Raw genomic sequence first — 26,291 nt, 5'->3', positions numbered from 1 at the left:
ATCTTATTATAGGCTACTCTATTATTTTCTATTTTTTAACTTGCATCCTACTTGCACTCAGTCAGTCACTCACTCACTGGCTACGTTTCTCCACCCTTCTCTCTCCTTTTTTATTTATTTCTCTCTCTTTTCTGCTCACTTTTCTCCCTGAATTATGTGGCCATTAGTGTGATTGTAGATAATCCAGTGAGGAGCGGTGGCAATGGAAGCCTTATACAGTGTCTAATCCAGGAGATCATGGCGGGGAGCTGACAGACCCATGTCTCTACAGCTTAGAGATGGCCATGCACTAGCCCTACATCACCACACACACACGCAGACTCTGGGAATCAGACAGTCTGCGCTACGATGCAGTTCCCAGCTGAAGATGAGGGGAGGAGGAGAAAGTCATATTCTCTAAACACTCCAGTGAACAAGGCCTCCATTAACCAGAGCACATTCCATAGTGCAATACTGTACTACCATAAAGCCCCCAGCCATAGCCAACTCTGTCCAAAGACTTATCAGACCCATAATATCTACTGTGAATCATGTGGCCCCTTTAAAATAAGCAAGTGAAGAGCGTGCCTTGAAAAGAAAAAAAGCCATTCTTTCTTTCCAATCCTCACATTCGTTTCCTCTGGTTTTCTGTCCCTCAAGGACGAGCAATCGAGTATCCCTAGTACAATACACAATATCAGCCCTTTCATACATTTACATTTACATTTAAGTCATTTAGCAGACGCTCTTATCCAGAGCGACTTACAAATTGGTGCGTTCACCTTATGACCTCCCCACCTTATATCCAGTGGAACAGCCACTTTACAATAGTGCATCTAAATCTTTTAAGGGGGGGGGGGGGGGGGGTCAGAAGGATTACTTTATCCTATCCTAGGTATTCCTTAAAGAGGTGGGGTTTCAGGTGTCTCCGGAAGGTGGTGATTGACTCCGCTGTCCTGGCTGACTTTGTTGTTCCATGACAAAAGACGATAGTCAAGGAACTGGATTCTCTGGAGGATGACTCGCATCACAATGCTGTTGGTGTTCATCCTTTGCTACAACACAATTAGGCCTACAGCCATCTGCGCTATTGAGCTGCTGAATGGGCTGCTTGCTATGCCTGCTTGAAAGTGGTGTTTCATTGGATGCGTTCCAAGGGGAACTGCTCTCTCCTTTTTATAACAAGAGGCTCTCACAATAGCAGAGATTGCAGTAATAAAGCCATTAGTGGAGGAAGAAATAGCTGAGATTTAGATTTAGTATTCTGGCCTCAAAGAGCTGATGCTCCGTCGACTTTCACCTTCTAGATGTTTCTCAACCTCAGGTCCTCGGACCAGCACTGGTCTCTGAGAAGATGCTGAGCGGTGTCTCAGATGGTTAGCTGACACCAATTTAGTGCGTTCAAGTGTTAGTTTTGATAGGCCAATAGACCGAAGCAGTCTTTCATGGAGGAAGGACACTAGCGCTCCACTCCCTGCTATTAAACAAGCTTGAGAAACACTGAACAAATGTTTGTTGTTTATCAATACCTTGTCAGACAGCTTTTACACCATAATGAGATGCTACAGGGATCAGTACTAGGCCTCTGACCTTTTCATAGGTTTTGTCTTAGATAGGTGTATCTTAATGTCCTCATCCACTGAGTGGAGATACATTGTCACTGCACTGATGAGCAACAGCGTACGTGCCAGCTAATTGTCACCGTTTATACCTCAGTTAAAATAATGGGGAGTCGGGGAGGCAAATCCATGAGGTATGCTTTGTTTGTCCAGATAGGACTCTTGTCTCTGGGCCAATGAGTGCCACTGCCCTACTGTGCTGTGCTTCTGTAGCTGTATAGGAAGTAATGTGATACTGTTGTAGCGCTTGCTTTCGTTATCCAGTGATGCTTTGGACCCACATGTAAAATCTAAAGAGATTTTAAAGAGGCCCATTTATCTGTAATGAGTTTCCACACTAATCAATGCTCTGAGGGCATTGTGTTGAGGAAAGCTGGCCCTTTGTTCTGGCACTGTCAATGCAACACAGTTTTAGCCTAAATGAGCATGCATTGCAGATCCTGCTTACGTGTCAATATGGACACTGAGAACAAACGATTATGTAACTGCTCACAATGTAATTTATGCCAGCAATTCAAGAGGGCTGTGGTAAACAAGCTATCATAACGTATACTGCCTTAGATCCTCTTTGTAACTGGTGGTAAAACCTCTTGGACTGTTATTGAAGTGAGCAGAACCATACAACAAACTGTTAAGATTTTTTTTAAATAAAGTTGACCTATCTACTCTCTCTAACCAACGGCCTACCCCCAAACCAACCTGATGTTGTGCTGCTGACCACATCTCCCTCCCTTTTAGAAAACACCCAGAGTCTGACTTCCCTTCCTGTTTGATTACTTAACTTTGACACTTATCTCTCGGGCTTAGGAGGATACCTGTAGTAGCTTTAGCCCCAAGAAGCAGCAGTAGTTTACTGGCCTGTCTTGACACTGACTCTCCTCTCCTCCCCCTCTCTTGCTCTGCAGTGCCTGAGGATGTCTAGCAAGCGGAACCTGTTTGTGCGGCTTGTGCCGTGCCGCTGCCTGCGGGGGGAGGAGGAGACGGTGACGTCACTGGACTACTCCCACTGCAGCCTGGAGACAGTGCCTAAGGAGATCTTCAGCTTCGAGAAGACCCTGGAGGAGCTCTATCTGGATGCCAACCAGATTGAGGAGCTGCCCAAAGTAAGAAGCAGAGACAGACACACACACACACACACACACACAATATGTACAAACAGACCTACACGTTCATAATAAGTTCATAATGAATTACCCACACAAATCCCTGACATTGTTTATGACTGTGTTATGAGGAAAGGTGGTCTTGTTATGTAGCTATATAATGGTTTATAAACATGAACCTGTCAAAATTGCAGGAACCGCTCTCCCTGGCAAACATTTTATCTCAGTAGAGTGACATAACGAAATCAGTCCATAAGGATAAGGCTATAGGTCTTGATCAAGTTGCAGCTTCTGATTTAATTTGGGCCTTATCCTCCTGCTGCTCACAGCAACAACATTGAGTGCATTACCAAGGGATGACTATAGTGTTTACTAGGGATGCACGGTATATCGGTGAACATATTCGAATCGGACGATATTAGCTAAAAAATGCCAACATCGGTATTGACCGATGTCTAGTTTAACGCCGATGTTAAAAACCGATGTCAAAGCTACCGTGCATACCTATATAACGCCACATAAAATGTTGCGCAACTCGTGCAACACAGCATTCCTAACCTAGCCCACAATGTCTGCTGTGTGGATCGAGCAGTCAACAAGTCGAGCAATCATTTGAAAGAGTAAGAACATTTCAGCGAGACAACTCAATGGCGAAATCCATTGAAGCCAAGATAATGGAATTCATTGCAATTGACAATCAACCTTTCTCTGTCGTGGGTGATGTTGGCTTTCACCGACTGGTTGAGCACCGATACACACTACCAAGTGCGCTATTTTTCAGATGTTGCCCTACCGAAGTTACACAGTAATAGTGTCGATGCTAATAGCTTCACGACATACATACTATGGAACGCCGTTTGGGTCTTTGCGTGTCAAAAAAGATACAGTACTGTAGTACTATAGTACTGTCAAAGCTGTACAAAAAAGTCTGCAGACAAGCAAACACCGGCCACGAATGATGTGTATACAGTACCACGTTGGTAATAAAGCATTATTTGTTTGTTCGCCTATACCACTGCTGGCTTGCTTCTGAAGCTAAGCAGGGTTGGTCCTGGTCAGTCCCTGGATGGGAGACCAGATGCTGCTGGAAGTGGTGTTGGAGGGCCAGTAGGAGGCACTCTTTCCTCTGGTCTAAAAAATATCCCAATGCCCCAGGGCAGTGATTGGGGACACTGCCCTGTGTAGGGTGCCGTCTTTCGGATGGGACGTTAAAACGGGTGTCCTGACTCTATGAGGTCATTAAAGATCCCATGGCACTTATCGTAAGAGTAGGGGTGTTAACCCCGGTGTCCTGGCTAAATTCCCAATCTGACCCTCAAACCATCATGGTCACCTAATAATCCCCAGTTTACAATTGGCTCATTCATCCCCCTCCTCTCCCCTGTAACTATTCCCCAGGTCGTTGCTGCAAATGAGAACGTGTTCTCAGTCAACTTACCTGGTAAAATAACGGTAAATAAAAATAATAAAAAATTGAACTTTAGTTCATGAAAATAAATAGTTACACAGCTACTTAACCCTGTTGCCCAAAGCTAACGTTATAAGTAGCCAGCTACCTTCATTTGGCTAGTGATGCTCGACCGGACCGAGTTATGTGTTGTGAAGCTAGCCACAATAAGGATTAGGCACAATAGTGGAATTTGCGGTTTGCCTTCAAAATAAAAGTATGTCATTGACAGTGATGCAAATTAATACAAATAGTAGAATTATGCCATACTTTTATTTTGAAGGCTAACCGCAAAGTCCACTATTGTGGCTAATCCTTATTGTGGCTAGCTTCACATAGATCGTTAGCTAGCTAACTATAGCTACTGAAACAGATTATGTTGTGTTATTTGACATGTCAAATAGTGTTATTTGACGTTTTTTGACATGCAAAGACCCAGACGGCCTTCCATAGAAATCCTGGTTGAGAATGAAACGACTGAACAAATGAACAACAAAACCGCACAGCAAGTAAGTGAAGGAAATAGGTTCTGATTATGTTTTACTGGTAATGGGGACATACGTAGATGCCAACAAAATAACTTTTTGGTCAGTGTGGTGTGTGTGTAACCTTTATTTAACTAGGCAAGTCAGTTTAGAACAAATTCTTACTTACAATGACGGCGCGGACGACGCGGGGCCAATTGTGCGCCACCCTATGGGACTCCCAATCACAGCCGGATGCGATACAGCCTGGATTCGAACCAGGGACTGTAGTGACGCCTCTTGCACTGAGATGCAGTGCCTTAATATACCGTTGTCGGTATCTTTTTTTTTTGCAATGAAAATATTGGATATCGGTATCGGCAAAAAAGGTCACATCGGTGCGTCACTAGTGTTTACGGAAGGTGAGAGTATCTGCCGATTGAACAGAGCCAATCCACAATGCAGCCCTGTGCTTTCCCCGTTCCCTCCACACTTAGTCAGTCTATTATTCTCTGAGTGTTTGTGACTGAGTCAGCATTTGCTGTGAATGAACTGTAGCTTTCTTTACAAACCGGACTCCTGCCTGAGTCATACTGTGAAATCAACTTGTCTTATTCTCTTTCTCTCATTCTCTCCCCACATCTCTCTCTCTCTCCCCCCCCCTTCTCTCAATTTCTCTCTGTCTCCCTCCCATCATAGCAACTGTTCAACTGCCAGATGCTCCACCGGCTGAGCATGCCAGACAACGACCTCACAGTGCTGCCCGCGGCCATCGCCAACCTCATCAATCTCAAGGAGCTGGACGTCAGCAAGAACAGTAAGCAAAATGACCACAGAATGACTACAATGACCACTCTCTCAATACAAGAGTATGACCAGAATGACCACTCTCTCAATACAAGAGTATGACCAGAATGACCACTCTCTCAATACAAGAGTATGACCACTCTCTCAATACAAGAGTATGACCAGAATGACCACTCTCTCAATACAGGAGTATGACCAGAATGACCACTCTCTCAATACAAGAGTATGACCAGAATGACCACTCTCTCAATACAAGAGTATGACCAGAATGACCACTCTCTCAATACAAGAGTATGACCAGAATGACCACTCTCTCAATACAAGAGTATGACCAGAATGACCACTCTCTCAATACAAGAGTATGACCAGAATGACCACTCTCTCAATACAAGAGTATGACCAGAATGACCACTCTCTCAATACAAGAGTATGACCAGAATGACCACTCTCTCAATACAAGAGTATGACCAGAATGATCACTCTCTCAATACAGGAGTATGACCACTCTCTCAATACAAGAGTATGACCAGAATGACCACTCTCTCAATACAAGAGTATGACCAGAATGACCACTCTCTCAATACAGGAGTATGACCACTCTCTCAATACAAGAGTATGACCAGAATGACCACTCTCTCAATACAAGAGTATGACCACTCTCTCAATACAAGAGTATGACCAGAATGACCACTCTCTCAATACAGGAGTATGACCACTCTCTCAATACAAGAGTATGACCAGAATGACCACTCTCTCAATACTACTCTCTCAGTATGACCAGAATGGTTTTGTTGTGCATTTTTAAGAGTTGCAGTCTACCCCTTTTCCCTTTAGAAGATAGTATTTATGCTCAGAATAACTACTGTCTCATCTTCACCATTTACTTTAGGGCTCTCCAAAGTGGAGTTTGACTGAAGAGCCATCTTACTTAAAGAAAAAAATGTTAAAGTTGACAATGCCTTGTCAGGGCAAACATAGAATCAAATCAAATTTTATTGGTCACATACACATGGTTAGCAGATGTTATTGCGAGTGTACGAAATGCTTATGCATCTAGATCCGACAGTGCAGCAGTATCTAACAGGTCATTTCTAACAATTCTACAACAAAACCTAATATCTAACAATTCCACAACAAAACCTAATACACACAGTCTAGTAAAGGAATGGGATGAGAATATATAAGTATAAAATATATGGATGAGCAGTGACAGAGCGGCTAAGATGCAATAGAGAGTAAAGAATAGATAGTGAAGGATACAGTATATACATATGAGATGAGTAACGTGAGATATGTAAACATTCTTAAAGTGGCATTATTAAAGTGACTAGTGTTCCATTTATTAAAGTGGCCAATGATATCAAGTCTGTAGGTAGGCAGCCGCCTCTCTGTGCTAGTGGTGGCTGTTTAACAATCTGATGGCCTTGAGATAGAAGCTGTTTTTCAATCTCTCTGTCCCAGCTCTGCTGCACCTGTACTGACCTCGCCTTCTGGATGGGAAGTGGCTCGGGTGGTTATTGTCCTTGATGATGTTGTAGGTGTCCTGGAGGGCAAGTAGTTTGCCCCTGGTGATGCGTGGTGCAGACTGCACCACCGTCTGGAGAACCTTCCGGTTGTGGGCGGTGCAGTTGCTGTACCAGGCGGTGATACAGTCCAACAGGATGCTCTCAATTGTGCACCTGTAAAAGTTATTGAGGGTTTTCGGTTACAAGCCAATTTTTTTCAGCCTCCTGAGGTTGAAGAGGCGCTGTTGTGCCTTTTTAAACTTTTTAAATAATTTGTTTGCCCTGACAAGGGCGCCTTCTTCACCACACTGTCTGTGTGCGTGGACCATTTCAGTTTGTTATATGAACACTGAGGAACTTAACACTTTCCACTGCTGTCCTGTCAATGTGGATAGGGGGGTGCTCCCTATGCTGTTTCCTGAAGTCCACGATCATCTCTTTTGTTTTGCTGACATTGAGTGAGAGGTTATTTTCCTGACACCACACTCCGAGGGCCCTCACCTCTTCCCTGTAGGCTGTCTCGTTGTTGTTGGTAATCAAGCCTACCACTGTAGTGTCGTCTGCAAACTGTCAGATTGTCAGAGATTAATGGTTCAGTAATAGTTCAAGATTGTTCCACCGTCTCTGGCCTAGTCTCACGTGCCAGACAAAGATAGTAGACAATTCATGCCAGCATGAAGTGGAAAAGCCCTGCACTTGGATTCTCGAAGTTCGTTTTAAGTCTTTTCCAGTACCTATCTGCAGTGTGATGTTCAGTCTATTCAACTAATTGCACCTTACTCTCCATCTTGTTGTCAAAGGAAATTACTGAAACGTTAAAAAAGTAGTTTAGATTAAATTATTTAAAAAGTGTCCCTGCATCGGTTACACAAACTCTCCAATCTCACGTTGAGATGGAGAAAATCTAGTGCCAATACCACACAAAAGTACTGTTTCACCATAACTTGATTTAAACATAATAGTAGATCACACAGCTGACAAACCCTTATGTATTAAAATAAGGAAGTTAAGACAGGACAAGTCAGACTTCAAAATAAATACTGTATGCTAGAATACCTAGTCCTTGCACTACCATACAACAGCTATGGCCAAATCTCAAATGACACCATAGTCCAAGTATAGTATAATGTAGGGATGTGCACAGTAATTAAAATTTCCAAACGAACGTTAGCATTCGAATACTTGCATGAGTTTTCATTTTTGAAAGAAAATACATTTTAAGCCTTTTTTAACCACATTTTAAAACTGAAAATGTTAGTAAATTAAAATATCCATATGACATTGTTACATAGAAGTATATACTATGAGATTAAAAATTATTATTTTAATAAAACAACAATCTTTTCAATTTAGTTTTTATGATGTGCACGGTGCGGCACATAAAAAAGACAGGTAGCCATCTGGTAGCCTTCACGTGTGTAGCTTGTTGTTTATTTTGGCCAATCAAAGCAGCAAATAGGTAGAAGACCAAGGAGCTCTCCAAACAGGTCATGGCCAAAGTTGTGGAGAAGTACAGATCAGGGTTGGGTTATAAAAAAATATCAGGAACTTTGAACATCCCATTAAGAAAGTTCCTCTGTGAAAATGGGAGAACCATCTCTGCAGCACTCCACCAATCAGGCCTTTATGGTAGAGCGCCCAGATGGAAGCCACTCCTCAGTAACAGGCACATGACAGCCTCTCTGGTCTGATGAAACCAAGGTTGAACTCTTTGGCCTGAATGGCAAGCGTCACGTCTGGAGGAAACCTACTGACTTGAACCCGATCAAACATCTCTGGAGAGACCTGAAAATAGTGTCAAGCTTGTGCCAAGCTGGTAGCATCATACCCAAGAAGACTCGAGGCTGTAATCGCTGCCAAAGGTGCTTCAACAAAGTATTGAGTAAAGGGTCTGAATACTTATGTAAATTTGATGTTTACGTTTTTTTTTATTTATAATACATTTTCAAATATGTCTAAACCTGTTTTTGCTTTGTCATTATGGGGGGTGGTGTGTAGATTGATCAGGGGGAAAAACTATTTAATCCATTTAAGAATAAGGCTGTAATGTAACGAAATGTTTAAAAGGTGAAGTGGTCTGAATACTTTCCGAATGCACTGTATATGTTCACAGAGCTCTCCTGCTGTAGAAAGGCTCTCGGACAAGCTCTCATTATTCCCTTTTCATATTATTTGTCATTTTCTTGTCACATCATCCTTTTGTTTTCTTACTTTTTACTCCTCTGTCCACCACTTATTGAATCATCCTGCTTTACAAAGATTGGGGACAGTCTTTGAAATTGTAGGCCTAAATGGTCAATTATGGTGGACAGATCTGTATGTTCTTTGTGTCAACGCATTACATATAGGTTCTGATCAGTATATAATAAAACAAGATTTATATGTTGGCCTACTACCTTTTGATAAACATTAGGCCTAATTACGTACCTTCATATATATGCTACTGTAGAAGCCCTAGATCATCCAGTTTAATACGAAAGCTGGGGTTGAATGTGGGATATGGAAAATATCAAGTAAGTTATACAATTTAGAGTCAATATTGCTCTTTGATCTAGGAGATATGAAGATGTTTCATCTTGCTTTGTGGCATATCCCCCAGGAATGGTAATATATGTTTAAATAATTAAACGGCTTATATGTTGACATGCTGTAATTGTACATCTGGTTTATGTTCTAGGTATCCAGGAGTTTCCAGAAAATATCAAGAACTGCAAAGTCCTGGCTATTGTTGAAGCAAGTGTGAATCCCATCTCAAAGTAAGTTTGGTACAAGTTATTTGAAGTCGCACCTGTATATTTACCTACACATGCATAGGGTACAACTCTGCCTTGGTATGTTAAACACCTACGGCTAGACCATTCACTAAATGGTGATTTATATTGTTCTCACGGATCTATGCGGCAATCTTACGTAAATGTTTTCTCTCTAATCGCTCTTGCCAAATAGGATTTTAATTTGAGCTGTTGATACCACTGACAATGAGTAAAGATCATATTCAAACCAAGATGTATCGAACAAGGATAATGCTTGAGAACTATAAAGAGTTGGCAGAAATTCACTTTCTTTTCATTACAAAGATCAGATTAACGGTATTGTTCCCAAAGGGAAAAATGTCTTGGACACGCAGTACATTTTGCTTGGCTCCTGTGCCATATTTAGCCTAGAATTGATACCATAATTCCTCTCTTTTTACGATGCTAAACTTAAAGGCCCAGTGCGGTCACCTGTTTTGGTGGGATGCCGTTTTGGCCTGCCTGGCGACATTAATTCATTATTAGACCAATAAGAAAGAGAGTTCCAAATCTCTCTGCCAATAACAGCTAGCTTTCAGTTTTCTCTCTCCTAAGAAGCTATTTTTGTGTCTTTTTGACCATTTTCATTTAAAATAATCACAGTAAGGTACTTAATGTTCCCCATAAATGATTTGATATTGATATAAAAACGGCTGCATTGGGCATTTAACACCCTCAGCGGGCAAGGTAATAAACCGATGCAACTGGTTTTCATGGGAAATGGAAAGAGCCTGTGACGTTACTTCCGCTTTTGGACGTTAACAAGGCGACACCCCATCTTAACTCCTCCACATTTATGGATTGGTTCGAAAGTGCAGAAGAGAACCTTCTCCTGACCAGTTTTATTTTTTATCTTCAGGACCAGAAAGAATCGCCGCTCAGGCATTTATTTTACGCCTGCTACGTTAGTTAGCCCTTTAATAACACCTATTGCTTCAGTATAGATTTTTTGTCTGTCTCCTTGATGATGTTAGTGATGAGGCTAGTAATCTGACCATGTTGCTCCTGTCTCCCCTGCAGGCTCCCAGAGGGTTTCACCCAGCTCCTCAGCCTGACACAGCTCTACCTGAATGACGCCTTCCTTGAGTTCCTACCAGCCAGCTTTGGCAGGTAAGATGTCAGACAATCAATCAAACACAATTCATATATATGAAATATGAATAGAAATAAATATTCGTATACACATATTTTGCACAACCACCATTACCCTGGCCTAAACCCTCATAGAGCAAACCTCAAAACAAATACTCTGTATTTTTTGGCCTATTTGTACATGCAAGGAAGCAGGCAGGTATTGAAAATGTGGGTATGGGGTATAATGATATCTCCTCGGTCAGTAACAATAGCATGATGAGGTACTGTAGGTAATTTCCTCGAGACAGGAAGTCTTACAGTGATGTTGGAATGTCAGGCATGAATCTCATCTTCCTTATCTCATCTTCAGAGTAGGGGAGCTTAACCTCCACATGGAAATGCTTTAAACTGGGAAAAGCCTGAAGTCAGGAGAGTGTGTGTGCGTGACGTTGCAGTGTGACATTATAAGTCAGAGGAACCAGTGTGTGAATGCAGTGTGAAGTGAAAGTTTGAGATAAAATCAACTGCTACAACCATTTTTTCCCCCAATTGCTTCAACTCCCACCAGGGCCTAAAATGAACACCCACTAAATGCAGGTAGATTGGCTGGTAAGAATGTATATCTAATTCAGAAGCCACGTTGGCAGGTGGTCACACTCAGGGCTCTATAGTTACAAAACGGCAGAAATACTTTGAAAACAGCTACTGCAGCATTTATTTAGCTATAAAGCACAACTCGCACATGTGTCTATACTTGACTTTTGACTATTTTAATAAATGCTGCAGTAGCTGTTTTCAAAGTATTTCTGCCATTTTGTTTCATATCTCGTAATGCACAAAGAAATATGAATCATACCGTCATCCCACCTTGCGCAGCAACACAGCCTCGCTGGGGCACAGTGAATGCTGAAAGATTTGTTTTTCGAAGCAATGCGCACAGGCATAAAATTGTCTAATTCCCAATGTAAAACTTTATCCTGGTGTTTCTCTATATATTTGGATTGTTTTGTTCACAAGTTAGGTTGTTTTTCAATGCTTGAGTTTGCTTCCACTACTGCTGAAGAGCAAGACCTCATCGGCCTCTACTAGTCAGATTCTCACAACCACACATGAAGACTTAAGTGGCCCAGTTACCATGGTAACCTTAAAGGGGCAGCTGAACATTTTTGTCCCATCTGTGATATTTTGGTTAGACTCAGGTCACAAAATATTAAATTGAGCAATATACCACATTACTTCTTACTAGTATTGCATTCCTTGTTTTGGAAACATTACTAAGCATGCTCATCCATTTTGTTTTGTGTTTTTTGCTGTAATTAATGCAGAAAGAATATTTGGTCTGACTTTAGGCCCTGACTCCCACACACTTCATTACATCTCCCCTGTCTCTATAGACTCACTTTTTGTCATATGATGGTTCTCTCTCGTGGTAATGGTACTTCATTTAAACCATAGTATTTATATACGGTAGAGTGCGTATACATAAATCATCTGGCAAACCATGCTACTGACCCTATGTAGCTTTTTCTTGGGCTCAATTTCCCCACTTTATGGCTGAATCACGGCTGGGTTTCAAACCAGTTGTGTGGAATCTAGAAAAACATATCTGTAGGGCTCTCATCATTGGCCAGACCCCAGTGATCCAGCCCCAGGAAAACCCTTTGTTTTGTGTCAAAACCATCCAGTAAAACGACACTATCCCTGAAAGCTGAGTATCAACATGAGTGTTATGTCATTGACTTATATTTTCTGTTTGTCTCTGTCTCTCTCTTTCTCTCATTCTCTCTCTCCTCCCCTTCCTCTCCCTCTCTCTCCCTCTCCCTCAGGTTGACTAAACTGCAGATCCTGGAGCTGAGAGAGAACCAGTTAAAGATGTTGCCAAAGTAAGTTGTCCCCGTCTCTGTTTCACGTGTTGTTTTCCCCACATCAAAGCCCTTACAGACCTCACAGGGACTCACAGAGTCCCCAGACAAACGAGGTGGCTCTTTGTGAGCGACCATGTCTCTCTCTCTTCCCTAGGCACTCTTGCTTTCTCGGTTTGTTACTCTCTCACCGTGTTTCTCTGTGGCATTGAATTCCACCGTGTTATATAAGAGTGCTACCTCTGTTGCGAGCTGTGACAGGTTTTATAATCCAGAGTACTCAGACTGTAGCTCATGTTCCGTTTCGCCTTTTGAAAGCCTCCACTACCTACCTACCTCTGTGTGTATGTGTGTTCACTGCCCAAAGAATCCATTGATTATGATCCTGAGTGCTGCAGGTGGTTTTGGAGTCTCATCTCTTTCTGTCATGCTCTTTCTCGTTGTCTCTCTCTTTCCCCTTCGCTCTTCCCCTCTGCTCTCTTTGTCTCATGTCCCCTCTCTCTTTCTTTACCCTCTGTCTCTCTTCTCTTGATCTTTCTGTGTCTAATTGACGCCCACCTATCTAGGTCCATTTCTTCTGTTGTCCCCTAGCTGGCTGGTCCTCTATGCTCTGTGTGTCTATGAGACAGCAGCCAGGCATGTTATGGTCTGTTGCTCTGACAAACAGAAGGCCTAGTGGCCAGGATGGATGCCAGAGAGACGCAAGCATCTCAGGGATGTACATAAACACACACAAATTGCAAGCGTAAACACACACAACTGCCCGTACGCCCCCTCACACACGCCCCCCCCCCCTCCTAACAACACTCATTCTACCCCAGACACTTTTTGGCGACAGCACCGTCGCGCGTTCCTCACCAATTTCTCTGCCACTCTGTACAGACCCCAGTACCGAGCACTCTGTACCGACTCCAGTGTCTCTGAAAGCAGCTTTGAAACGGAGCCTGACACTCCTCCTATCCAGCCATTCACAGGGCAGGAATGTTCTGACGCTCAGCGTGCTATCACCGTCCAAAAATACTGCTGTGTTTTCATATCCAACCCAACATTTATTACGATGGCAACCCTAGAGGTCGCCGTGAAACCGCCTCGTTGTACAGTTTGGTTGTACAGACGGAAAGGTATACATGGTATGGATTAAGGGTGATGTTTTGAGGAGCAGCGAAGACGAAACAGCCTCCACAGGGGGAAGAGCATTACTGTTAACCCCCAGTACCGAGCAGTGTTTGGTTTGACTGGGAGTCTTGAGAACTCGGGCTGCGTCCCAAATTGCAACCATTTGTCTATATAGTGAAGTACTTTTGACCGGAACCCTATGGGCCGTGGTCAGAAGTAGTGCACTATAAGGGGAAAAGTGTGCCATTTGGAAATCAGCCTACAGGTTCATCCCCACTGAGAAATGACTTAGCTGATCTGTTCCCAAATATAACCAAGCCCTTTTCTTCTATTTATCTTTTATTTCCCCTAGTAGTAGCTGTCATATTAAATAATTAGCCTAACACACTTCATCTGATATTATAGGTTGTGTTTAGACTTTGTTGTTTGTCTAAGTAACACATATATGTATTATCATGTTTTGTTTTATGTAATGGTAATTCATGTTGTAATCATCATATAGCACCCGGCTCTCCTATATCTGTGGGTCTACACAGCATGTCAGCGAAGTGTGTGATAGATGTTGAAATTATCTTTGATATAATGGCTGACCTCACGGTTGTTATATCACCCATCAGTATTATATCACCAATGGTATTGTGTACCAAAGCCCTGTATGAGTACTTCACAGGAGTGTGCACTTGTACAAGGACACTCAGATTAGTGCCACAGAGGGGACAGGGAGTAATGCATTGTATTATGCTCCTGGAGTCCCCTGGTTCTTCCTCTCGTGGTCACTAAGCTCGCCCCATCCAGTGTGCACTTTAGTGTGTGTGTGTGTGTATGTGTGTGTGCGCGCGAGAGAGCGTTAATGGGTAGAGGAAAGGTCATCTCTAAGTCATCGCTGTAGGTATCTGGGCCATCAGAGGAGAGGGGAATCTAGTTGTTTGCCCTTGTGGTGATGGTTTGAGTGTACACATCCTTAGACCATTGACAGAATATCCCTTTTAACCTTACATATCATTGTCAACTACAATTGACAACTGTGTGGCCAAGCACGACTCCAACACCATCATTAAGTTTGCTTACGACACAACAATGGTAAGCCTGATCACCGACAACGGTGAGACAGCCTATAGGGAGGAGGTCAGCAATCTGGCAGTGTGGTGCAAGGACAACACCTCTCCCTCAATGTGAGCAAGACAAAAGAGATGATCGTGGGCAACAGGAAAAGGGGGGCCTAACCGACCCCCGTTGACATTGACGGGGCTGAAGTGGAGCGGGTCGAGAGTTTCAAGTTCCTTGGTGTCCACATCACCAACAAACTATCATGGTCCAAACACACCAAGACAGTTGTGAAGAGAGCACAACAGCACATGTTCCCCCTCAGGAGACTGAAAAGAGTTGTCATGGTTCCCCAGATCCTCAAAACGTTCTACAGCTGCACCATCAAGAGCATCCTAACCAGTTGCATCACCGCCTGGTATGGCTACTGCTAGGCATCCGACCGTAAGGCGCAACAGAGGGTAGTGCGTACAGCCCAATACATCACTGGGGCCAAGCTTCCTGCCATCCAGGACCTATATACTAGGCGGTGTCAGAGGAAGGCCCAAAAAATTGGCAAAGACTCAAGTTATAGACTGTTCTCTCTGCTACCACATGACAAGCGGTACCAGTGCGCCAAGTCTAGGTCCAAAAGGCTCCTTAACAGCTTCTACCCCCATGTTATAAGACTGCTGAACTATTAATCAAATGGTCACCTGGACTATTTATGTTGACACCCTCCCCCTGCTTTGTTTTTACACTGCTGCTACTCACTGTTTATTATCTATGCATAGTCACTTTACCCCTACCTACATGTACAGATTACCTCGACTAACCTGTACCCCCGCACATTTACTCGGTACCGGTGTACCCCCTGTATATAGCCTCGTTATTGTTGTGTAATTTTATTGTGTTACTTTTTATTTTTTACTTTAGTTTATTTAGTAAATATAAATGCATATGATATCCCCCAGACCTGAAGAGAAATCTGAAAATCTATTGCTGCCAATTTGTTAGAAATCAATGAAACTCAAAGCAAGCCTGGATGTGGAGGAAAGTGTTAGACCAACATCACGTCCATCCTTATTTGAACAAGTCTTTTTTTTCTTATTGAATATACAAAACATACAATATACTTGCAGTGAAGCCACTCAACAACTACACCACCCCAGTCATCCAACAGACTCCCATTCAGAGCGACACACAGAAGCATCCAGGATCAATGCCCTGTTCAAGGGCACGTCGAAGAGATCTCCCATAAGACCAAAAAAACAGGGACGTTCCCCATAGCTGTCCCTCAACCATCCGAGACCCCACCCACAGTCACCCCCACAAGAAAAAATGTAATAAATAAAATAAAATGTATTCCATTCTCCACCCCCAAGAACCCCCCCAATACACCAACAACCAAGAAAATGAACTCATGAGACAAAATAAAACAGAAAACAACAATAAAAAAAAACATCGGACATCAAGGACAACTAAAACCATAACAGCACTATTTACATATGTGTGTATATGTGTGTATTTGAATGAGAGTGTGTGTATATGCATGTGTACAAACACCTGCAAGGCATCAGCCTCAGGCAAATGAGCATTAGCTGTAAAAACACTGCCCTTCAGTGTCATTCAAACTTTTTATTATTTTTTATTTTGACTTTATTTTTTAGACTTAATCTTTGACCATCATTCTATCTCCCGCCCAGCAACTCCACTCCCACTTGTCTCCAATTCCACATCCCAACCCTGAACAAACGTCTTTGCCATGTCGTTAAATTCTTCATGCCCCCCTGGTGTAACATAACCGTCTGAGTATCTGTGTGAAATGTTATGCTGCTTTTTGCTGTGACGAAATCGGCCTTAAATGTGTGAGAGCGAAGCCTGGGCTGGAGACTGCTATAACAGGCCATGGGTGATATACCACATAAAGCAGTCTTTTAAGAAACTAGACTACAGGGACACTGTTTTTATATATATATATATATATATATATATATATATATATATATATATATATATATATATATATATATATATATATATATATACGCACACACACACACACACACGAATGAGCACACAAATGCTGCTGTTGTGGTTGACTCCTTGTATTCCCAGCTCCTTTGCTCAACATCAATCTCTTTCTCTCTCTTTTTCCCTTTCCCTCTGCAGAAGCATGCACAAGCTCACCCAGCTGGAGAGATTGGACTTGGGGAGTAACGAGTTCACTGAAGTGGTGAGTGTCTGTCTGTCTTTCTGTCCTCCCAAGGCTGAACCTCAGTACTCTGAAGTCAGTGTCTTCATCTCCATCTCCCCATCTTCGTTCACTGATCTGGAGATAGAAGACAGGTGACAGCAATATGGAGACAGGCCCTACGGGGTAACCCGTCTGCTTCTCTCAGATCTGTGTGGAGGAGGGAAATGAGTCAAGAAGAGGTCACTTCAGACAAATTATTTGCATCCCTTTAACGTGTCTGAGAGACTGTATGGCTAATTGTAGGGCTAATATACACAATTATTCCTATATGGTTGAAAATTAATTGATCTAACATTTCTCTCCCTTACCGTCTCTCTATGCGTGTCTCTCTCTCTCGCTGTCTCTCTTTTGCTGTCTTGCTGTCTCTCTGTCTCGTTCTCTCTCCATCTCGCTGTCTCACTCTGTGTCGCTCTCTGTCTCGCTCTCTGTCTCGCTCTCCCTCTCTCTTTCTCTCTATATTTTTTCCAGCCTGAGGTATTGGAGCAGCTCACTGGAATCAAAGAGTTGTGGATGGATGGAAACAGACTGACATTCCTACCAGGGGTAAAGTGATGAACTGCCATTCAACTCCCCGTAGGCTAAGTCTTCCTTCACAGTGCCTCAGCTTTCATAGTGTCTGTCCTGTCTTCTCCTACCTACAGTATGGTGATGAGTCATTCCCCAGAGCTGTCATTATAAATAAGAATTTGTTCATAATTAATCTGCCTGCTAAAATTAAGGTAAAATAAACTGTTTTGATCAACATTGCTTTGTTCAAGCAAACATAGTAGTATATTATTATAGACGTGAACGATGACGATAATGCAATGGCAATGTTATGGCAACGTTATGAAGTTGTAATAATGCCTCTGTTGCACTCTGGGTAGTTTCATGTCACGAATGACGAAGCCACAGACCAATTAATCTGTTGGTTCAATGTCATTCAGTGATAATTCAAACGATTGTGTTTTGTTATGGTTTACACACCTTCTGTTGTGTAAGGTCTCTCTCTTTCCCCCTCTGTCCCTCTCTTTCTTTCTCATGGATATGCCGAGCTTGTTTGGTAAATAGGTCATAATTAAAGCATTAGCGCGCCGCTAGCATTTTGACAGCACCACCACCAACCCCGTAATTATAGGCTATTCCTCTGTTAAGATTACTGAATTTTACCTGGCCTCAATGCAGAACATTATTTTTTTTTAATTAAATAAACACTGCCTAAGAACGGTGACCTGTATACAGCATTTCACTGCGCTAGTGTTTGTTATAGTGAAGAAGCCAAGTCAGCCAACCCATCCTTTCCCTTTCCTTTTATCTTTTGTTCATTTCAGTGAAAGTGTGTGTGTGGTGGGGTGGGGGGGGGGGGATTCCTGTGAATGTTTTAACCCCTCGATATAATTCCAAGTTTAATTAGCCCCGTCAGCCTCAAACCTCCCCGTTTCTCATTTCAGTAGAGATCAATGGCCTATATATAGCCTAGTGCTAATCTCACCCCATTTGTACTTTCAAGGGAACCTTTGAGAGATTTGTCAAAAACAGTAAACAATATCTAGAAAGGACAAAGACACAAAAGACATTACTATCTCTATGGAACGTAATTTAATAAAGGATTCTGTGTGTGTGTGCGCGTGTCTGTGCCCCTGTGTGTTTGTATTCATACCTGTGTGTGATCTCCAGATGCTAGGCGCTCTGAAGCAGCTGTCCTACCTTGACGTCTCCAAGAACAACCTGGAGATGGTGGACGAGCAGATTTGTGGCTGTGAGAGCCTGCAGGACCTACTGCTCTCTAACAATGCACTCACACAGCTGCCCGGATCCATTGGTGAGCAGCTACATACACACGCGCACACACACACACACACACACAGACTGGCACAAATACAGACACTCACACAGACACACACACACACACAGAGAGACTGACCCAAATATGCATGCACAAACATACACATACTAAGTGCCCATCTCTTTACTCCATAATAAAGTGTGTTTGACGTAGCCCAGTGACCAGACATAGGGCCACTGCATCTGTCGTGCCAGCCATTGTGTGTCTAATGAACAGCTTGGTTGTTATTCTGAAGTGAAGAGAAATATTGTCTGTAATAGAATTTCCTTATGGAATGAATGGCAGAAATATACTGTGTATTTGGAAAGTATGCAGAGCCCATGACTTTTTCAAAATGTTGTTACGCTACAGTTTTATTTTAAAATTGAATAAATACTTTTTTTTCTCATCAATTTACACACAAAATCCTATGATGGTTTTTAGAAATTTTTGCAAATGAATTACAAATAAAAACTGAAATATCACATTTACATAAGTATTCAGACCCTTTACTCAGTACATTGTTGGAAGCGATTACAGCCTTGAGTATTCTTGGGTATGACGCTACAAGCTTGGCACACCTGTATTTGGGGAGTTTCTCCCATTCTTCTCAGCAGATCCACTCAAGCTCTGTCAGGTTGGATGGGGAGCGTCTCTGCACAGCAATTTTCAGGTCTCTCCAGAGATGTGCGATCGGGTTCAAGTCCTGGCTCTGGATTGGCCACTCAAGGACAGTCAATGACTTGTCCCGAAGCCCCTCCTGCATTGTCTTGACTGTGTACTAAGGGTCTGTTGGAAGACAAACCTTCGCCCCAGTCTGAGGTCCTGAGCGCTCTGGAGCAGGTTTTCATTAAGGATATCTCTGTACTTTGCTCCATTCATCTTTCCCTCGATCCTGACTAGTCTCCCAGTGCCTGACGCTAAAAAACATCCCCACAGCATGATACTGCCACCACCATGCTTCAACGTAGGGATGGTGCCAGGTTTCCTCCAGGCATGACGCTTGACATTCAGGCCAAAGAGTTCAATCTTGGTTTCAATGATGGAGGCCACTGTGTTCAGCTTCAACGCGGCATAATTTTGTCTGATGTGGAATAGAGTTCCATGTAACCAAGGCTCTATCAAGTACTGTGCACCTCCCATTGTCTGTTCTGGACTTGGGGACTGTGAAGAGACCTCTGGTGGCATGTCTTGTGGGGTTTGAATGGGTGTCTGAGCTGTGTGCTAGTAGTTTAAACAGACACCTTGGTGCATTCAGCCTGTCAACACTTCTTACAAAAACAAGTATTGATGAAGTCAATCTCTCCTCCACTTCTAAAAAGTGGCGAAGCAGTGGCGAAGCAGACATAAGGCTACCAGCTACGCAGCCAGCTACGCATTGAGAGTGTGTGGAGTCGGGAACTGTCCCATATTTGTGTGGTGCTAAAACGTTCTAATTTGTACACACGTAGAGATTATGTTCCCCCTCCCCACGTGAGAATACGACTTGTTGCCAAGTTTACTTTACCTGGATAGCCTAGCTCACACGAAAATGGCTAATGTAGGCCTAACCGGAGAAATAAAAAGAAAGTGTATGATAAGCGAATAGGCTACAACACCTTCGTGGAATCAGGTGCTGCACAAGTGAAATCCCCAGTTTGGAAGGACAACAACACAGTAGATGGATACACAGGCTGCACAAAGTGCATAATTCAGTTCATTATCAGTTCATTATTACAAGACTTTAGGCTTTCATTCATTAGACCATACGCAGGCCATATAAAGTGTAAACCAGTGCGGCTGGTAAGTTTGATTCTACTAAATAAATGTAGCCTATTTTTGTAGCCTATTTTTGCAGCCTATATTCCCCTCAAACTCAACTTTGGACCTTGAAGCCAGTTCCACTGCATTTTTTCATTGTTCCCCTCTAATCAGGGACTGATTTAGACCTGGGAAACCAGGTGTGTGCAATTAATTGTCAGGTAGAACAGAAAACCAGCAGGCTCCGGACCTCGTAGGTTAAGAGTTGAGTACCCCTGTATTCGATTCTGGTAATTCCCTCCCTATAGCTCTCGTAACTTGAGTGCGCTTTGAATAGAATTCAAAGTGCCCTGCATTATAAATATTTTCTGATGTTCCATATTTTATTTGCGTGGCGCAATGATTTTGTCTTGGCGCAGCGGCACAGCTAAATTACTGCAGTGTAAGCACTGCCTCTTGTTATGATATGTTGGTGTCACTCTGAAAAAAAGAGATACAGGGCATGCTCTGCTTTCCCCATCAAATAAGATAAAGCATTGCATACAGTTGGAGTCCGTCTGCTATTTATTCGGCCTCAATCCATGGTCATAAACCAGTTACATAAACCAGATGGTGGTATGAATTCATCTGTTGCGTAACTGTAAAGGATACTTCTCTTTAGGTGATGCAGCTGAGAATCAGAATCAATATCTGTGTGCTGTAGCTTAATGCACTATTTATCTTTCTCTCTCTGTCTTCCTACCTCTCTCTTATTCTCTATCTCACTCCTTCCCTCCGTCTCTCTCTCTAACACCCCTCTCGCTGACTTCTCTCTCTCTTTCATGCTCCCCTCTTTCTCCCTGTTCCTTCCCCCTCAGGCTCCCTGAAGAAACTAACCGCCCTAAAAGTGGACGAGAACCAGCTCATGTATCTGCCAGACTCCGTCGGAGGGTGAGTACAATTAAAGCCATAGGTTTTAAACAACTAAACCCACCCTGATTGGTTTGCATTGATCATCTTGGTCATCCAGACATATCACAGAACACTGCAGTACAGTACACCAATGTAGGGCTAGGTTTGATTAATTGACCTGTTTCTACAAACGCGCCAGATATGAGACGATTGATGGTTGTGATTGAGGCGTTAGTCCCAATTATATAGGTGAGTGATCTAAGCCTGGCTCCTCCATTGTGAATGGAGACAATGGTAATGCTGACCTGAGGAACCTCCGAATACCGTATTGACAGATTAAAGCCCCTGTTTAATTCTGCTTGGCCAACACTCATTGATTTATGACAGGTGAGGAGGCCAGCTATTGGTGATTGGCTAATGATTACACCCCTGGCAGCAGCAGTCAAACAGTTTTGCCACTAAAACAAGTGTTTATTGGAAAAATGTGGGTAGGTCCCTCCCCGTTCTGTTTTGTTCCTTTTAAGAAATGTTTTGCAACAGAATTGGAGGATTGATTATGCCCCTGGTAACACAGTCAATACAGGCGGGGGTTAACACTTGATCTCTGACCTCTCACTATAGATGTGATCATTCATATGGAGCGACAAATTCATTTTAATCCACCAACATCTTTTGTGTGGTAGCCAACTAGCATTTCAAGATTGACTGTTTTAAAATGGCCACTTGGTTTATGCTTTATCTATGTTTTAAGTTTTATAGAGTTATAATTTTATAATTTTTCCTTTCCGGTCCCTTTTAGTTGTTTTTGTTTTTTGTTTCCAAACATTGCCAATTACCCTGTATGTTAACTTATATTTCCTGGTCCCAGATTAGGAAAAGCTTCTGGGCAGGATTATGAATGTGATTTCAAGGGGAACTGTGGTTTTATCCCAAACCAGGATTGTAAAGCATACTGATTAAATGTATTTAATCATCTTGCATTTCATTACATTTGCTTTACATTTTGACCAATATCGTCTTCGGTTACCTACGTTCTTGTTTGTCCCTGGTCTTGACTTCTGAGAAGCGGACTCAGATTCCTCTCTTTACCTAGTTGATATTGAGCATAGATCGGCAACAGCCGACCCGCGGTCCAAAACCGTCCAGCAAGTGTTTTTTTAATGTTTTGCTCCCAAAGTTTTTTGTAAAAAAGAATCTATAATTAGGACTGTAAAATCAGCTGAACATGTATTTAATTTAGGAAATAGGTTCCCAAATCCAAGTATTCCCACAAATAAAGAAATATACACTACATGACCAAAAGTATGTGGACACTGCTCGTCGAATATCTCATTCCAAAATTCTGAACATTAATATGGAGTTGGTTCCCCCTTTGCTGCTATGTCAGCCTTCACTCTTTTCGGAAGGCTTTCCACTAGATGTTGCAACATTACTGCAGGCACTTGCTTCCATTCAGCCACAAGAGCATTAGTGAGGTCGGGCACTGATGTTGGGTGATTAGGCCTGGCTCGCAGTCGGCGTTTCAATTTATACCAAAGTTGTTCGATGGGGTTGAAGTCAGAGCTCTATGCAGGCCAGTCAAGTTCTTCCACATTGATCTCGACAAACCATTTCTGTAAAGACTTTGCTTTGTGCATGGGGGCATTGTCATGCTGAAACAGGAAAGGGCCTTCTCCAAACTGTGGCCACAAAGTTGGAAGCACAGAATTATCTAGAATGTCATTGCATACTGTTGTGTTAAGATTTCCCTTCACTGGAACTAAGGGGCATTAGCCCGAACCATAAAAAACAGCCCCAGACCATTATTCCTCCTCCACCAAACTTTACTATTGCCGTTATGCATTCAGGCAGGTAGCATTCTCCTCGCATCCGCCAAACCCAGATTCGTCCGTCAGACTGCCAGATGGTGAAGCGTGATTCATCACTCCAGAGAACGCGTTTCCACTGCTCCAGAGCCCAATGTCGATGAGCTTTACATCCTTCCAGCCGACTCTTGGCAATGCGCATGGTGATCTTAAGCTTGTGTGTGGCTGGTCTGCCATGGAAACCCATTTCATTAAGCTCCCAACGAACAGTTCTTGTGCTGACGTTGCTTCCAGAGACAATTTGGAAGTCAGTAGTGAGTGTTGCAACCGAGGACAAAAGGCAGTCCCGTTCTGTGAGCTTGTGTGGCCTACCACTTCACGGCTGAGCTGTTGTTGCTCCTAGACGTTTCCACTTCACAATAACAGCACTTACAGTTGCCCGGGGCAGTTCTAGCAGGGCAGAAATTTGACGAACAGACTCATCCTATGACGGCGCCACGTTGAAAGTCACTGAGCTCTTCAGTAAGGCCAATGTTTGTCTATGGAGATTGCATAGCTGTGTGCTCAATTTTATACACCTGTCAGCAACGGGTGTGGCTGAAACAGCCGAATCTACTAATTTGAAGTGGTGTCCACATATGTTTGTATATATTGTGTATATTTTTAGCTGTTTTATTCTAGAAACAATCAGTTTTCGCTGTAGTAATGGTGCAACCATGACAGTAAAAAATCTGATCTCACTTTTATCTTTAGGGCACTTAAAAACAACGGTACAAAGCCTATTCATTACAAAAATTATTATCTGGGTGATTATTTTTCTAGGAGCACGGTGCTCCCAAAGTATAATGTAAGGGCGCACAGAAAAATATTTAGTAGCATATGTGACCAAAATGGTCGCACTTTAGAGCCCTGTCTGCAGTTGATAAAAACTATTCTAACTGACCATGGCCAGCCATTTAAGTTAATGTTGGAATTTTTTATGATGTGAATATGGGCCTGGGCCCGAATTCACAAAGCATCTCAGAGTAGGAGGGCCGATCTAGGATCAGATTCCCTTGTCCATATAATTGTATTCATTATGATCTAAAAGGCTAAACTGATGCTAGATCAGCACTCCTTCTCTGAGATGTCAATATGGCCCTGATCTTGTCTGTTGTTGCTCCATCTAAGAGGATATTGGGTATCATTGTACCTGTCCCTATTTTAATACCAGAGCTCCCATTGGATTCCAGGAGGGAAAACGCTGGCTCAACTCCATCTTAAATTCAGGTCCACATGAATAATTTATGCACAGTATGTATTTTTAAATGAATGCTGGAATAGCAACCCTAGATATATTCAGAGAATGCTGACTTGCATATTCCTGAGCCAAACTCCAAACAGAATAATGAGAACCAGATCTGGAAGAGTCTCAGATGTGGAGTAACCTCTATTCTCCAGCGAGTATCTTTCACTCTTTTTTCCCCTTCTTTTTTTCTTCATAAAGGGTCATGTGCAGTCCTAGACGATATTGGAACCTGACAGTTAGTCAGAAGATTCCTCGGAATGTTGGCTAGTTTGAGCAGGAAAAATACCTTTTTAGGACTTCTATCTTCCCCCACTGTGGTATAAAACTCTTTCGCCCCTTGCGAAAAAACGCCTCTGGAATCAATGAGACATAAACTCTGTTTAGTTGTCCTAAATGAAAAGCCCTCCTCCTCTTTTCCCCCTGTTTCTTCCTCCTCTTTTTTCTCTATAGGCTGGCAGCCCTGGATGAGCTGGACTGTAGTTTTAACGAGATCGAGGCTCTGCCCTCCTCCATTGGACAGTGTGTCAGCATACGCACTTTTGCCGCTGACCACAACTTCCTCACACAGCTGCCCCCAGAGGTGAGCATGGGGGTCAAACACTGTGTGTGTGTCAGTGGGTGTTGGTGTTATTGTGTGCACGCTGTGCTAATGTGTGCTTATTTATAAAACATGAATGCGTGTGTGTGTGTGCGTGCGTGGGTGCGCATACGGCAATTTATTGTGTCCAACCTCAGCTGTGTGCTGATGTCTCCTGGTCTCGCTCTCTCTCTCGCTCCTCCCCACATCACCCAGATGGGCAGCTGGAAGAGTGCCACTGTGCTGTTCCTGCACTCCAACAAGCTGGAGTCTCTACCTGAGGAGATGGGAGACATGACCAAGCTCAAGGTCATCAATCTCAGCGACAACAAGTGAGTCTAGCCTCCGCCTTTCTCTCCCCCAAGTCTCAGCCCCGTGACAGTCCAGTCAGATTGTTGATGCAATCTGAAGAGCAGCCAGACAGGCAGGAGACCAGATTTGATGGTGCCTCTTTAATTTACAAAGTTTGGCTTCATCGCACAGTCTTATGATTAGTTTGGGGCAACTCATCCGTCTCACTCCCCTATTTTGCCCCTGTCTCTCCCCCTTTTACTCCTGTTTTGCCCCCTGTCTCACCCCCGTCACCCCCATCTCCACCCTGCTACACCCTTATCCCAGATAATACAGGGGAACATGAATCACCATAACACAGGGGTAACAAATGTGTAGAGGCATTGTTGAAAATATTGCCATATACTGTAGGTTGCAAGTTAATCTGTAGTACTATCAGCATAAGGTAACAGATTTGTCAGAGTTGAATGAAGAGTCACATACACTGCAGGAGAGGCTATGCCCGTCCTCTCTTTCTCTTGCTCTCTCTCTCTCCGAACTTGACAGCATCACATAGTGTTTCCCCTATATTAATTTAGCAGATGCCCCCAAGTCCTAAAATTAACACCAGCCACCTGCCAAATGCAGGTAGATTTTGGCAAGATGGTAAGATGTCTATTTTACCAGCCAAGTTGGTGGGTGGTCAGGGCTCCACAGTGCGAACATTTAACTCACATTTGTGAATAAAAATAGTCAAGTATGATCACATTTATAGTAAAATAAATGCTGCAGTAGCGGCTTTCAAAGTATTTCTGCTATTTTGTTTCATAGCCGGTAAATTAATCTCACAATGTCAAAGAACTACAAA

General features: G+C 42.9%; 1 protein-coding gene across 4 annotated transcripts in view; it reads left to right on the top strand.

Annotated features, from left to right (window-relative positions):
• LOC129818331 (erbin-like) overlaps positions 1-26,291 on the top strand; it is a 143,690-nt gene that overhangs the window by 79,713 nt on the left and 37,686 nt on the right. For all 4 annotated transcript variants that reach the window (XM_055874113.1, XM_055874114.1, XM_055874115.1 and 1 more), the window contains exons 3-13: positions 2,504-2,701; positions 5,312-5,429; positions 9,602-9,680; positions 10,737-10,826; positions 12,617-12,673; positions 16,964-17,027; positions 17,517-17,591; positions 18,705-18,849; positions 21,450-21,522; positions 25,027-25,156; positions 25,370-25,485. In XM_055874113.1, the coding sequence (XP_055730088.1) occupies positions 2,513-2,701; positions 5,312-5,429; positions 9,602-9,680; positions 10,737-10,826; positions 12,617-12,673; positions 16,964-17,027; positions 17,517-17,591; positions 18,705-18,849; positions 21,450-21,522; positions 25,027-25,156; positions 25,370-25,485 (1,136 nt within the window). In that variant the 5' untranslated portion in view covers positions 2,504-2,512. The remainder of the gene's footprint in view (positions 1-2,503; positions 2,702-5,311; positions 5,430-9,601; positions 9,681-10,736; positions 10,827-12,616; positions 12,674-16,963; positions 17,028-17,516; positions 17,592-18,704; positions 18,850-21,449; positions 21,523-25,026; positions 25,157-25,369; positions 25,486-26,291) is intronic.

This window comes from Salvelinus fontinalis, chromosome 21 (assembly GCF_029448725.1).
Source record: "Salvelinus fontinalis isolate EN_2023a chromosome 21, ASM2944872v1, whole genome shotgun sequence".
NCBI classification, from domain to species: domain Eukaryota; kingdom Metazoa; phylum Chordata; class Actinopteri; order Salmoniformes; family Salmonidae; genus Salvelinus; species Salvelinus fontinalis.
The sequence above is the reverse complement of the archived record's forward strand: the minus strand, read 5'-3'. Positions and strand labels throughout refer to the sequence as shown.